The sequence below is a fragment of the Phoxinus phoxinus genome (genome assembly GCF_949152265.1).
Source record: "Phoxinus phoxinus genome assembly, chromosome: 22".
Classification (NCBI taxonomy): domain Eukaryota; kingdom Metazoa; phylum Chordata; class Actinopteri; order Cypriniformes; family Leuciscidae; genus Phoxinus; species Phoxinus phoxinus.
Genome location: NC_136897.1, coordinates 4320954 through 4335969, shown reverse-complemented (window position 1 = coordinate 4335969; position 15016 = coordinate 4320954). Strand labels below are relative to the sequence as shown.

The window sequence follows — 15016 nt, the reverse complement described above, 5'->3', positions numbered from 1 at the left end:
AAAGTGTCCAAGACTGGAATGCTCCACTTCTACAGGGCTGTGATAGAGAGCACTCTTACTTTCTCCATCACTGTATGGTGGGGGAACTGCTCAGCGGATGATAAGTCTTCACTTGAATAGGTAGGACAGCGTCGAGAATAATTGGGCTGGACCTCCCTAAGATCTGCGTCTACTCAAAACTGGTCTAAAAATTCTCAAAGATACATCACATCCTGCTAATTCCCTTTTCTCCCCTTTACCATCAGGTAGAAGGTTAGGAAGTATCAGATCCAGAACAACCCGGTTTTTAAATAGCACTTACCCGCAGGCTGTGAGGGCCATCAATTCACACCAATAATCCTTAACTGCTCTGCTTACACAGCTATGTCCTTCTCCTCAGGGTCACTAAATGAACAAGCACTTTGTTTTGATTTGTTTATTTATTATATATATTCATTGGTAGCAACCCAAGTATCTGTTTTTTTATCTAAGATTTTCTTTTTTTATTGTACATGTCATGCCTGATGATGTGCTGTTATTCTTGTCCAGTGTCTTGTATTGTCTTGTGTGAGCCAAATCATCAAAATGAATTCCAGGCGATTTGTGTCGTTCTGGCAAAAATAAAGACTTGAACTTGAACAAAGGTTCATTTTGCGCCGGAGTTCTCCTACTTGCGATGAGCATTGAGAAATATTTCTGATTTGAATGAATGCTTCTGGTTATGAATACGTTTCTGTATTCCACTTTAAATCAGTTTCGGCAAAAGGATTATAAAAATCTGACCTTTTTAAAGACAAAGGTAGCATTTTGAACTAAACATCTTACAAACTAATAATAGTCTAGATAAAACTCGAGTTAAGTTGAGGTGTGACATTTTTATATTATATATTTTGAATAAGTGTGACAATGGCATCATTTGCACCTTTGAAACCGTTTATTATTTAGACTTATTGCAGTTAAAGCCAACTATGTTCAGAGCAGCATTATTTTAGTATAATTGATATAGTATAATATTTTGAATTAGATTTTATTTTTACATTTTAATTTTAGTTTAAAATGCTTGTAATGTGTAAAACAGTCTGCATTAGAATCATTCTGAGATTTATTTCCGGGTTAGTTCTGAATTATGATAGTAATGCTTTACCTGACTTCTTGGTTTGAGGAGTCATGATTCTTTGGCTTGAAGGAATTTTGATGATTGAGATCTGTATGTAATGTCTGGATATTGACTGTGTTGTGTGTAAGGTAGAGCGGCTCTTTTATAGTCGACATATAGTGGGCACATGGCCATTAGAAACCTTGAAACGGCAAAACATTTAATATATTCATGTACAGAAAATGTATACTTTAAAAAAATATACAATTGAATGTACTGTTTATATCCAGTGATGATGTTTTGTTTATTGGAAAACTAGGGAATCAAAAGAGATTAACAATCAAATTAAATATGTCTACAATATATTAAAACATTAACAAGACTTTAAGGCCTTCCTGAAAAGTAGAACAGACAATATTGAAATCAAGGCATGAGTGACTGTTATTAAATGCATGTGCAAAGTTATGCCAACCGCTGAGGTTTATTTTGTGATCATATAAAGGGGAGTTTTTGATTCCTTTTTCTTTTCATATCAAACCAATTCAGTCCCCAATAAACCTTTTTTGACAAAAAGTCAGACAAAAGACAAATTGAGAGAGTTAAAGACCAAAGACAAACTGAAGAAAACAGTGCAGAACATATTTCCTCATCCGTCACTGTAAAACTGCAGATATAACATATTTAACACGTTTTATGCCATACACTGTAAATATACTGTTTGTTAGCTTCACACTACACGTTTCTGTCACTGCGATCACAACAAGCAGGATAGTTTCGCTAGATAGTAAATGTGGCAGATTATATACTAATAACAGTTAAGAAAGGTAACAAAGGGACAAGCAAGACAGATGAGCACATGACCCACATTAACAACATAACAAACCGGCATGACCGAGGTTATGTGCCCACACCAAACACAAGAGGCAAGAGAAGAGCACAGGGCAGATGAACACCAACCCAAGTCATGTACACACAAACTAAGACCAGCAAGCAAGAAATAACCTCACATAAGTGACAGGACATTTTTATTTAGGGGTGAGAAGTCATTAGTGTGGCCATTATCCATTATAAATAAAACATCAGACCTCTTGGGCCGATATCAAACAACACATGGTATGTCGAAAATGCAAATGATATTAATAAATCATTTACAGTGGAATACGAGTATTATAATAATGGCATGCTAGTTCTACAGAGGTAATTGGGTATTTTTTTTTACTTAATAGTTAAATGTTAATATCAATTTACTTAATAAAAATTCTTAATGTTGTATAAATGCTGAACATGAGCAAAGGTTTTCTTGAAACATTTACATTTACATTATTTGAAGAACAGCTGTCAATGTGTTCATGGTCTGTAATAACCTGACTATTCTCTGATTATTTTAAACAAGACAAATTCCTTTACCTGGGTTACTTATAGAATGATTACCTTCACATTCCCTATAATAATGAAAGCCCTGTTATCAACATCACTGTTAGGTTAAGGGTGAGTACACTTTGGTTTTGTAGAGAGCGTAGATTAGTTAGGGTGTCTGAAGACTTTCTTTTAATTTAGTTTTTTTTCTCTTCTTGCTTGTCAATGTAGTTGTATTGGTATTATTTTTTTTATTTAGTCGCCACCCACATCCATCCCACCCCTCCATATGTTAATACTTACCTATATATATATATATATATATGTATTTATTTATTTATTTATTTTCTGTAAATAATGCAAGTACACTATTGGTTTTGAACCACTTTGCATTGCCTTTTGCTCTGCTTTTTTAGTGAGTGCTACAAACTCTTGATTGACAGCTGGGGTTGTAACAAATACCGGCGGGAAATAAGTCCGATTATTGCAGCCCAAGGGAAGCCATTGACAGGAAATATCTGCAACTGTTTTTTATGACGACATATTATTCAGTGACAATCTTACATATTACATTTTTTGTTATTACAGTACAATGAGGTCCTCACTGTTTATATTTAATTCTCTTGTTGAGAGATTGTACAGATTATGTACAGGTGAAACTTGAAAAATTTGAATATTGTGCAAAATTCAACTTAAAAGGTGAAACTAATATATTATATAGACTCATTACATGCAAAGTGAGATATGTCAAGTCTTTATTTGTTATAATTTTGATGATTATGGCTTACAGCTTATGAAAACCTTTTCACAATATTCTAATTTTGAATTTGGGGTTTTAATAAGCTGTAAGATAATCATAAAATGATAACAAATAAAGGCTTGAAATATCTCACTTTGCATGAGTCTATATAATATAATACTGAAATAAGTGAACTTTTGCACGATATTCTCATTTTTCGAGTTTCGCCTGTAATATGCTTCTAGCTGTCCTTCACACCACTCGTCCCAGCAGGAGTGGACGGCTCTCTGCAGTGGGTCTCCGGCTCAGAAGACTCCACAGCATTAAAGACACTGAGCTTCTTCCAGAACTGAAACTGCTACTGGTATCGTCTTCTCTCAGTGGATGGTACTCCTTAAACCGCCTGCATATAAACACACTTGAAGGGTTACTGTCATCTAGCATGATTTCATTTCAACTAGGCAGCTTACAATAACATATTTGATTTTGATGAAATGTGTATTGGTGTCTTACCTGTAAGTAAAAGCAATGGCCCCCACAGCACAAATAAAAACCAGGACTCCCAGTATTGCCCCTGCCGTATTCCTTGGTGAATTTGTGTCTACGGTTTAAACAAGAGAAGCTGTGAGGTTCTAGGGCAGGTTCAGGAAAAGGAAAGTTTATTATTGTAGAGATGCTTTGAATTTAAATGCCACTTGCCTATAGCCACGCTGAGCATGGCACTGGTTACAGCCAAGCTGACGTCATTGGTCAGAGACACATTGATGCAGAAGGTGCCCGAGTTGTTGAAGAACTGCCGCAGCACTATCTGACACTCAGGGGTTGGGGTCACGTCATTACACTGCAGGCTCTGGACCGGACTCGTGCAGTCGGCGTCAGACACCACGGTGCACACTTGACTAGGCAGGCTGAAGAGCAAATATAACTAGATGAACTTCCTTCACTTGAATAAGTGGTAGGGAATGTGAACATTAAGCTTTGATATTGTGGATGCTGTGTATGGTTAGATGTATTGGGTGGATATTGTGTATCGTTAATTGTTTTGTGATTGTATGGCAAGACCAATTTTCAGCTAAGGCTGAACAATAAAGTACAACAATTATATTTCATGTTCGACCACTGTCATCATAAGTCATCATGAAATCCCAATTTTTTTATATTTTTTTATGAGTATTACATTATTCTATGAATATAATTGTATTATAATTATTAATGTGCCCTCGTAATCTTTAATCAAAACAACTTCTCCTCCCTCTCTTCTCTGATGATGTTTACACTGGCGTGAGGGCGGGGCAACCTGTCACTCACATGAGATCCACCAATAGCAAACCACAAATATCTAATCAGTTCCTCACAGACAAAATCAAGTTCCACCCTACATTTTTTTTCTTGTTCCAGAAGACCTTTCACTCGGAGATCACCATAGCCACAGCCATATCACCCTGCAGCCCAAGCAAATGTTTGTACTAAAATCGTGCAGTGTAAACTCGGCATAAGCAGAGTAGAGTCTAGTCAGTACCTGGATGGGAGACTCCTGGGAAAACTAGGTTTCTGCTGGAAGAGGTGATAGGGTGTGTTCACACTTGGCATGTTTGGTTGGATTAAAACTAACTCTGGTGTGATTGCTCTGTTAAAGCGGTTCATTTGAATAAGTGTGAACGCTGTTATTTGAACCCTGGTGCACCAAACAAGTGGATCGAGACGCTGAAAAGATGGCTCTCGCTAACCCTGGTGTCTTGGACAAATTCCCACCATTGGCCCTTCTAATAATCTGCATCCAATGAATTGGCTCTACCTATAGGTCTCCACCTATAGCTGGTGTGTGCTGGTATAGCTGGTGTGTGCTGGTATAGCTGGTGTGTGCTGGTATAGCTGGTGTGTGCTGGTATAGCTGGTGTGTGCTGGTATAGCTGGTGTGTGCTGGTATAGCTGGTGTGTGCTGGTATAGCTGGTGTGTGCTGGTATAGCTGGTGTGTGCTGGTATAGCTGGTGTGTGCTGGTATAGCTGGTGTTTACAACAAGAAGTATTCTCGTCGCTTCATAACATTAAGGTTGAACCACTGTAGTCACATGGACTATTTTAACGGTGTCTTTACTACCTTTCTGGCCCTTGAAAGTTGCAATGACGTTGCTGCCTATGTGGGGTCAGAAACCTCTCGGTTTCCTCAAAAAAGATCTTAATTCGTGTTCCGGAGACCGAAGGTCTTATGGGTTTGGAATGACATGAGGGTGAGAAATGAATGACACAATTTTCTTTTTTTGGGTGAACTAACCCTTTAAGAATATTATAAAACAGCTCTGAACAGTAAAGCCGATATACAGTCTGTGAAATAAATGACAGTGAGTGAATATTTACCTTCCCTGACATGTGACTGTAAGGTCCACAGCATTTTGCTCCAGCTCTGTGGCCATGACCACCACATTATTCACCTCCACAATCTCAACACTCTCTATTCCCTCTGAAGGGGGAAAACATACATGTGGAGAACATTAAACACATTTGTAGACAGGCTGTTTTTGTGCTTTTACACAGTTTGATTTACATTTACACAAGTCTAGACACTAAAGTTGAGGTAGAAGTGGGTAACACTTTATTTTAAGGTGACGTATTACAAGTTACTACATGTAATTACTTACTATAGAAATAACAGTAAATTGTGCATAATTACAAGTAACTAATCCAAAACCAATCCCTAACAGTAACTCTATAGTAAGTAGATGAAGTTAATTTCTAAATGTCATAATTATTTGTTAACAAACAAGTATTCATTACTTCAAAGAGCTCATAATATCTGCATTACATTATAACATTGTTTAAATTAATATATTTTTTTTAGCTAACTGTGACTTTGTATATTTACATTATTGAAACACTTAACTTAGACCGTTACCTCTGATAACAGAACACTCTAAATTGTAATATATATCCATCGACTTTCTGTAAAGCTGCTTTGAAATTATGTATTGTGAAAAGCGCTATACAAATAAACGTAAATTGAAACTGAATTGAATTAATTGTTATTACTAAGTACTTATTTTGAGTAAGTACAATGTAACCACCTAAATGGCCTTAAGATAAAGTATAACCTGGAAGTGATCTGTGTGCTTGTTTTTGTCAGTCAATGAAAGGTTTCATCATAATACATGTGAACGTCTGTTCTGTTCTTAATACAGTCATGGCGTACACACACCTCTCTGCACATTTTGCATGTCTCTTATCTTTTATCTTCAGTAAGAGATACATTAGTAGTTAGTGTGCTAACATGGTCTTGATACTGCCACACAATTTTTGTGGTCATTAGATGAGGTTATGGGTGAAGCACTTTTGACAGTTAAGCCAGGCCAGTAATGCTGAAGGAATATAAAAATTAAGTCTTTTTTTTTTAGCACGTTTCCTCTCTGGGAACAATGATGCCCAAAATATGAATTCAAGTGTAATAGCATTGTTTAGTGCTAAAAAAGAAAGTACTCACGAATAACTGTAAGAGTTGTAGAGAAGGAGCCATAACGATAAATCACACAGTTTGTTTCTGCTGGCATTTCCGGTGCTTGCCGCTTGGCAATGACTAGAGCCGCCTGTGTTTCTTCAGTCCCTGCCACCGGTTCAGCTTCTGCTTCACTCACTGCTGCCTCAGGTATGCTAGTCACACCTGCAAGTAAAGCACCAATGGAAATAGTTTAGATATACAATGCAATGAATTGGTTAAGGACTTCTTTATCAAGTTATGGTCATCATCTATTTGAAGTTTCTCACCAGTGATGGCTTCGGTTGCAGGTATGACGGATGCCACGACTTCAACGGCCACTGCCTCAGGAGTGACGATGACTGTTGCATCTCCCGTCGGTGCCACTGTGTCATCTACATCAGCAGGGGTTTCTGGGAGAACCGTCGCTGCCAGATTTATGTCAGCCACAGGGAGTTCAGTCGCTACAGCTGTGTCTTCAGCGACCTCCTGAGCAACATTATCCAAGTCAGCTGCTGTATCAGTTGCTGCTACTGGCACATCATTGGCTGCCACGGTGATGGCATCATCTGCTACTGGCACATCATTGGCTGCCACGGTGATGACATCATCTGCTACTGCCAAATCATTGGCTGTCACGGTGATGACATCATCTGCTACAGCCAAATCATTGGCTGCCACGGTGATGACATCAGCTGCTACTGGCAAATCATTGGCTGCTACAGTGATGACATCAGCGGCTACTGGCAAATCATTGGCTGCTACAGTGATGACATCAGCGGCTACTGCCAAATCATTGGCTGCTACAGTGATGACATCAGCGGCTACTGCCAAATCATTGGCTTCCACAGTGATGACATCAGCTGCCACTGCCAGATCATTGGCTGCCACAGTGACGGCATCATCTGCTACTGCCAGATCATTGGTTGCTACAGTGACGACATCAGCTGCCTCTGGCATGACATCAGCGGGCTGAGGAGAAACGGTCAGCACAATGGTTTCCACTGCCGTTGCATCATCTGGCAAAAAGGAAAAGGCACTAGCCGGTGAATACTTTGGGAATGTCATTCTAATATCTCTTCAAAACACTTTTCGGATTAAGAGCTGTTCTTGAAATGACATTAAATATTTGAACGTTTTGAATATGAAATTGTACCTGTGACGGGAGCAGGAGGAACAACGGTGGCCGCTGGAGTTGGATTGATCTGACAGCCGTTTGAGATCGCTGCCATCAAAACCACCTGTGGCCTGAAGGAACCAGTTGAGAGGTATGTGTGGGTAATGGTGGTTTCTCGAGAGATTAGAGTTCCACTATTGTCACCGAAATCCCAGTTGAAGCTGACGTCTGATCCACTGAGATACTGGCTCGGGTCATGCACATTAATGCTAAAGGACACGGCTCTGTTCTGGATAAAGCTTTGGTCACCCTGGTTGATGTCACCAACCTGAGATAATGTCACTGCGAAAGGAATCTGGTCTAGAATGGAAGAGGACATGTTATTAGGGGCTTGCAGGAATATGCTCAGTGAATGACAACATTGGTTTACTCTACAGTTCAGTCCTATGCAGTGGATTAACACCACAAATTCCCTTAACTTACTACGGTGTCAGGTGAACAAACTTAGGCTTTTTTTTTTTTTAAGTACACAGATGATAAGAGGATCCCTACATTCTTAAAAATAAAAGCTCTTTAGTGGCATCTATGGTGCAATGAAGAAACTTCATGGAATCTTTCCATTCCACAAAAAGTTCTTAATATGGAAAAAGTTATTTAGATTATTTAAATGTTCTTCACACCAAGAAAAAAATGGTTCCTACAGGAGCCATTCACTGAAAGGTTCTTTGGGGAACCAAAAATGGTTCTTCTATGGCATCGCTTCAAAAAGTCCCTTTTGGAATCATTATTTTTAATTGACCCTTCGCAGGGAGTTTGATTGACAGGTGATCTGACCAATCATACTTCGCCATCCGCCATTTTGTCTGACAAAGCAGTCAGGAGAGTTAGTAGATTAACATGAGAGGATTTGAACTTGAGAAGCGGAGTGTACTGACGTCTTTCCGCGGTTAAAACAACATTCCTTCTGATGTTCATTCATGTTTATTTGATGCTATAAATGAACTAGAAGGAAGAGATGATCGGTTCACGAGCAGCTTTAACTGATGCTCTACAGCGATCTGTCCGACACAATAAAGAACCACAAAACGCTATTTATTGTTTAAATTTCTTTTAAAAAATGACCAAATTTGAAAGGTGAGACTTTGTTTAATATCAAAAGTAACCGAAAAGTAAGCTGGTCTGTCCTGTCTGTCAGTGTCTCTCTGCTCCGCAATGTATTTTTCACTGCGTGAGAACATGGTGTGTGTGAGAGCGGCGTAGCTTGTCGGACATAGCGACAGTAACTAAGGGGGGCGGGTCTTTGCGAACGGTCAATTAAGTGTAGATAAATGTGCAGTTTTCAAACTACTCACCAGTGATGGAGAACTGGGTAGATGCATAACCAAGGGGAATGAACCTGTCTTTGCCACGGCAGTGATAAATGACCACTTCCATTGAATAAGAACCAAGAGGCACATTGTCTGTTTCAATGGTCAGCAGAGAGGAGGGACCATCAGCCACCTGCCAATATTTTCCTGAAAAAGAGAAACAATGAAAAATCCGCCAATAATCAAACAACCAAGCTACAGAGAGTCAAAGAGAAATTATTTTAAATTAAATGACAGATATAAAGTTGTACTAGTCCATAATTCTAAGGCTTAAAGGGATAGTTCACCAAAAAAAATGAACATTATCAAATTATTATTGGGTGAACTAATCCTTCAAGTCTTCATAAGTTGTTGATCCAGGACGGATCTTATTTGGATACGTTAATCCATCTCTCCACTATTTTTGTATATTTGAGACTAGAATAAGACTACAGGTTTAGACGTGCTCTTACCCAACATCTTCCACACATAGATGAAGCGGGGCTTTTTGTTAGAGGTCTTATTGAAGGGTGTCCTGTCAGGAAAGACACCTGTCCATTGTTGAGGCATGTTGGACTCAGGGTATACAGTCTGGCCCATAGTATATGATGTTCCTAAAACACACATTAAATTCATTTTAGGTTGAGATATATAAATATATAAATTCACAATATATTCCTAACAAACTAGAATTAAGAATCACACTTTCTTCTGCTTTATTTACAGGCAATAACAAGTGCTGTTGACATAAAACATACATATTTTTCTTTACATAAAACATAAAAACTTAAAATTGGTTTACAAAATTTGTATCTGTGGCAGTGCAAGACTAAAATATTACATAGTGTTAATGTATTGTATTAAGGAAGCTTGGATAACTAATTTGACAACTATAGGAATTGTAAATATTGCAATAAGAATTTTTGGTAAAACTTTATTTTAAAGCATACTTGTTACACATGTTGCTACTATAGTAATTAGTATAAATTGTGCATAATTACATGCAACCCTAAACCTTGACCTGATCCTAACTCTATAGTGAGTATAGTTTATTATTATTAGTACTTTACTAGTAATAACTGGGACATACATACAAATTATTTTCATGATTTGTTATCACAACTTTTTATCTTTTGTCAAATCAACTTAATCAACATAATAATTTGAGTTTCTATTTGGTAAACCAATCTCCTTCATTGAATTAACTCATTTTTTTTATTTCAATGAACTCAAAAATGTTAAGTGTAGATCATTAAAGCAACCAGGTAACTTACTTTTTTAAAGGGCACCTATTATGGAATTTTGAAATTTACCTTTCATGTAGTGTGTAACATAGATCTAAGTGAACAAAAACATCCTGCAAAGTTTGAAATATGAAAGTGCACCGTATATAAAGTTATTGTCTTTCAAAAGTAAGAGTCGACTCTGAGTCATTTTTATGAATCGTTAGAAGACCGAAGCTTTTTCTCTGACTAGATGACGTCAACTTGTCGAGTTATTTGAATACGATACGCCCACTTATTGCGCTCCAAGGCCAGGGAAAACATCAGGGCGACGAGACGCTGTGTTCTGAAGTGCGACTCAAAAGCCAACTTTTTTCATCTGCCCAAGGAAGAGCATTTGAAGACTAAGTGGCTACAATTCATATAAATATACCACAGAAGTATAGTCCGAGCCTTGTGCTTTGTTCGCGCCGTTTTGAAGACGATTGCTTTATCAACTTAAATGCAATCAAACTTGGATTCGCGAGCTGGCTGATATTGAAGGAAGGTTCAGTTCCAAGTCTATTTTTGCATCAGCTTCCTCCTCCGTATTACAACCTGTAAGTGTTATTAATAATTGTTGCTTTTATGTTTTATGTAGCATGCTTAATAATTATTTTGTTTGTTGTGTAAGCACCGTTTAGCTTCTAGGTCTTCAATGACAATTGTATTGATATATGTGAAGTGTTTGTCGTTGTTTTCGGAGTTGTCTTAAAGAATAGAGTAATACCTCGTAGTAACGTAACTACATTTTATTTTTTTATTTTTGTAAAAACGTTGTGTTTATGCATCGGGCTAACGCAAACAAAGACTGATTGTGCTTTTACAATATGAACTCTGGGATATGCTCGCTAACATAACATTAAATTCTTTATCTTATTTTTATTTTTTTACTACAAACTACAAAGCAGTGGACAATAATCATTATTATAACACGATTTAATTGATAAAAGCATAATTGTACTCCGTGTTAAACCATAAGTATTATCTCTGTAAACACTGCTGGGTCATCTGACCAATCAACGCAGATTAGCGTCGCGCAAAGGAGGGGTTTGAAAAACGAGTCGTTGAACGATTCATTTGGGAGTCGGTGAGCAAATCAGGTAAAAATAAATGCATATTATACGAAAACAAAAGTGTTTTTTGTCATTGCATGCATGTAAAACTGTTGTTGGGGACTCCCTAAACAACATTAGGAACATTTTAAATGTCATAATAGGTGCCCTTTAAGTTAAACTAACAATATTTTTTTTTACAGTGTTCTTACCATTAATGGTGCAGTTTCTCGCCCACACCACCTGTCCATCAGGAAGTGTTGTCTGGTTCTGAGGAAAACCAACATCAATGTTGAAAGTGGCTTTGGCTCCTGTCAGTGTTGGAGAATCACTTCTGACTTTAAATGTCACCTCTCCGCCTGACAAAAAAAAGAAGGTTTTTGCAGACACATTTTAAAAGAAAGGTGGCGGGTATAGCATTTCTTCTTCCAAAAAACCTAAGAGAGTAAATAATAGCAATGAATAATTTCCACTTGTAGCATATCCTACTCTATTCATATGCAAACATGTGTGAAAATAATAATTTTTCCCCATTGACATTTGAAAACACCCAGAATTCAAGAAAAACTAAATGTGTGTTGACAAATATAAATATAAAAACAAACCTTTATAAGGCTAAATGTGTTAACATTTTAAGAACGCTATGCAAACACACTAGTCTTATATAATTTGAAACTGCTACGACAGCGGGAAGATGCATGGGCATTCATTTGAGTTGAATTAATTTGAACAAATGAACCGATCTGTGTTCCTCTAGCACCAAATGAACATGAATGAACATCAGAAGGTATGTTGAAAGATGCATGCTGAAATGTGTCATGTCTCATGTAGTCGCTCAGTGAGAGTTTCAACTGAGGAAAGACAGAAAGACTAATAGCCTACTATTATTGCATATTTATTATATTTTACTATTTATAATGTACCTGATATTTAGCCAAATGAATCGATATTGAATCAAAGATCAGTATCGAATCGCAAGCTTATGAATTGAGTCACCAATTCGAATCGCTCAATTCACGAATGAATCGTTCTCTGACTGATTCAAGTTCATTAAAAAGAATCCGCTTGTTCACGGATACCACAATCACGTCTCTGAGCGGGCGACGATTTCATCAGTTCAAAATAACGAGGAACAACATGGTTTTATGAAATCTTGAGTAAAAAGTACGATATTATTGGAATGTAGTGAAGGAAAAGTTTGTCCAAAATGAAAAATACTCAGATCAAGTCCAGATAGGCTACTTAAAAAATGTATGAGGCTAACAAAGAAAAAATACTTTGTTTCTGTTCACCACTGCTTATGCTTTAACACTTTCATAATGCGTGCAAATCACTGAACAATAAACCGAAATGAAGGGTGAATTAAGTTGTGTGTGTGTGTGTGCTTGTTTATGTGATTTATGAGGACACAAATTTGTATATGAAATGTGTATTACAACTTAAACGTGGTTTATGAGGACATTTCATGAGTCATCATAATTCAAATAGCTTAAAAAAACATAAAAAACAATGTTTTATTAAAAATTTAAAAATGCAGAATGTTTCCTGTGATGGGCAGGTTTAGGGATAGGGGCAGTGTGTGTGTGTGTGTGTGTGTGTGTGTGTGTGTGTGTGTCTGTGTGTGCTCAAATACCTTTCCAACAATCTCTGTATCTGGGATCTCCATCCCTCCAGACCGGATACATTTTTGAATTCCATGAACGATAATGTGCAAAGCGAGTTCTGGATTCTAGAAGAATGATGGAAAGAAATAGTGAAGATTGTTTCATTTGTGAAAAAGCATTAAAATAAGTTTTCAAATGAGTAATATAAAGATAATTTATTTGTTCAAATCCAAACCTGAATCAAATCAAATCAACCTCAAATCAAAAATAGGGCAACTCTAGATTTAGTGATTTTTCACTCTCCTAACAGGCCCAGTTATTAAAAGATCATTCCATGTGCGAAGTGCACATTCATCTTAATTTAATTCCCTTATACTTCAACTTTATATGCAGCCCTACAAACACTAAAATGATGCATTAGGTAAATATAGATGGATTTTTCAGAATTTTATTTTTCTTTAATACGTTAATACATAAGCTAAACTAAGTAAATAAGGTATTTGAGTTGCTTAAGGTTGGCTTAAGTTCAAACCGACTGAAGTGAAAAGGTCTGGGAGGAAAAAGCACGAGAATGTGAGGGTTGGCAAAGCGAGTCACACGACCTCTACAATCCCATGCAATCCTTTTCATGTGACTTTCAGCTGAGGGTACCGGTGTAATCCCCACGGCTGGAACACATCCCGCAGAGCTCTGACGTCTCACCGACCGCACGGTGTGTCTGGACGTTTATCTGAACGTGTGAGCAATCATATGCACATTTCTTGCCTTGACATTTTATTCATTTGGCAGATGTTTTTATCCAAATCATTTTTAGGAGATCGAAGCCTTGGCCTGGTGCTGGACTCAAACACTATGGGTAATACAACCAAAGAATGGTCAATTATCGCTCTAAAAGTGAGCCTCGCAACACGCCTCTTTAAAACATTGGCCATATTGGTCATTCAAGTAGGCTTACACTGAAAAAAAAAAGTTTATAAAGAAACAGTTACAAAGAAACAGCAAGAGTTGCAATAATTGTTCATTAGTAAAAGGTTACATGCAGGTCTGATGTTTAAAGTTTTTAAGATTGATCATTTGCTTTTCTCCATCCATCGCTCAGTGTCAGACTGTGATCAAAGGCCTTGTGGCAATTGATTGAAATACAAATTGTAATAAATGTAAATATTGCAACCAATTTCCAGTTGAGGGTGTAACACAAATATTCTAGAAGAAAAAATAGACTGAACTCTTAAATGAGTGATTTTTCTTAAAGGGGTAGTTCACCCAAAAATTAAAATTCTGTCATTTTTTACTCACTCTCAAGTTGTATCAAACCGGTATGAGTTTCTTTCTTCTGTTGAACACAAAAGATGATATTTTAAAGAATGTTGGTAATCAAACAGTTGACGGTAGACATTGACCTCGGTAGTATATTTTCCCCCTACTATTGAAGTCAATGGCTACCGTGAATTGTCGGGATACCAACATACTTTAAAATATATTATTTTGTGTTCATCAGAAGCAAGAAACTTATACAGGTTTGATACAACTTGAGGGGTGAGTAAATTATGAAAAAAAAAAATTTTTTTGGGTGAACTATCCCTTTAATGTCATACTTTCAATTTTTTTATTACATTTTCCATCTCATGACGTGTATTCAGTGTATAAAGAAGAGAAATACTCACGGGAAAGTGCTCCTGAGGAGAAGGCCAGAATGAGAAAGATGAGAGGCGTCCACATGATCGCTGTATGCAGTGATGACTACAACACCAGTCACAGATCCAGCTTTATACTCCAGAGACCCATGAGGAGTCCGGCACATTCTTCAACTCCAGCACCCCAACGTGTGTGACATCACAGACGTGTGAATAACAGGCTCCGCCCACACCCTCAAGCGAGAAGAATGTGGCCAAGGAATATTTTGCAAATAAATCATTACAATTAGTTTTGTAACAAGTCTCTTCATACAATTGATGAAGAAAAATGTTATATTCAGCCGGGAGATGATTCCCATGAAGG

At 37.3% G+C, this 15016-nt stretch overlaps 1 protein-coding gene across 1 annotated transcript; it reads right to left on the bottom strand.

Annotated features, from left to right (window-relative positions):
• Positions 1–2779: 2779 nt before the first annotated feature.
• On the bottom strand, positions 2780–14815 carry pmela (premelanosome protein a). The gene is made up of 12 exons (XM_079598398.1): positions 14683–14815; positions 13048–13143; positions 11627–11773; positions 9571–9711; positions 9104–9265; positions 7791–8111; positions 6925–7653; positions 6644–6820; positions 5527–5629; positions 3870–4078; positions 3684–3771; positions 2780–3573 (listed from the first exon to the last, which is right to left on the bottom strand). Exons 1-12 carry the CDS (start codon positions 14735–14737, stop codon positions 3423–3425), a joined length of 2379 nt encoding a protein of 792 aa, XP_079454524.1. The 5' UTR covers positions 14738–14815; the 3' UTR covers positions 2780–3422.
• Between the last annotated feature and the right edge of the window lie 201 nt (positions 14816–15016).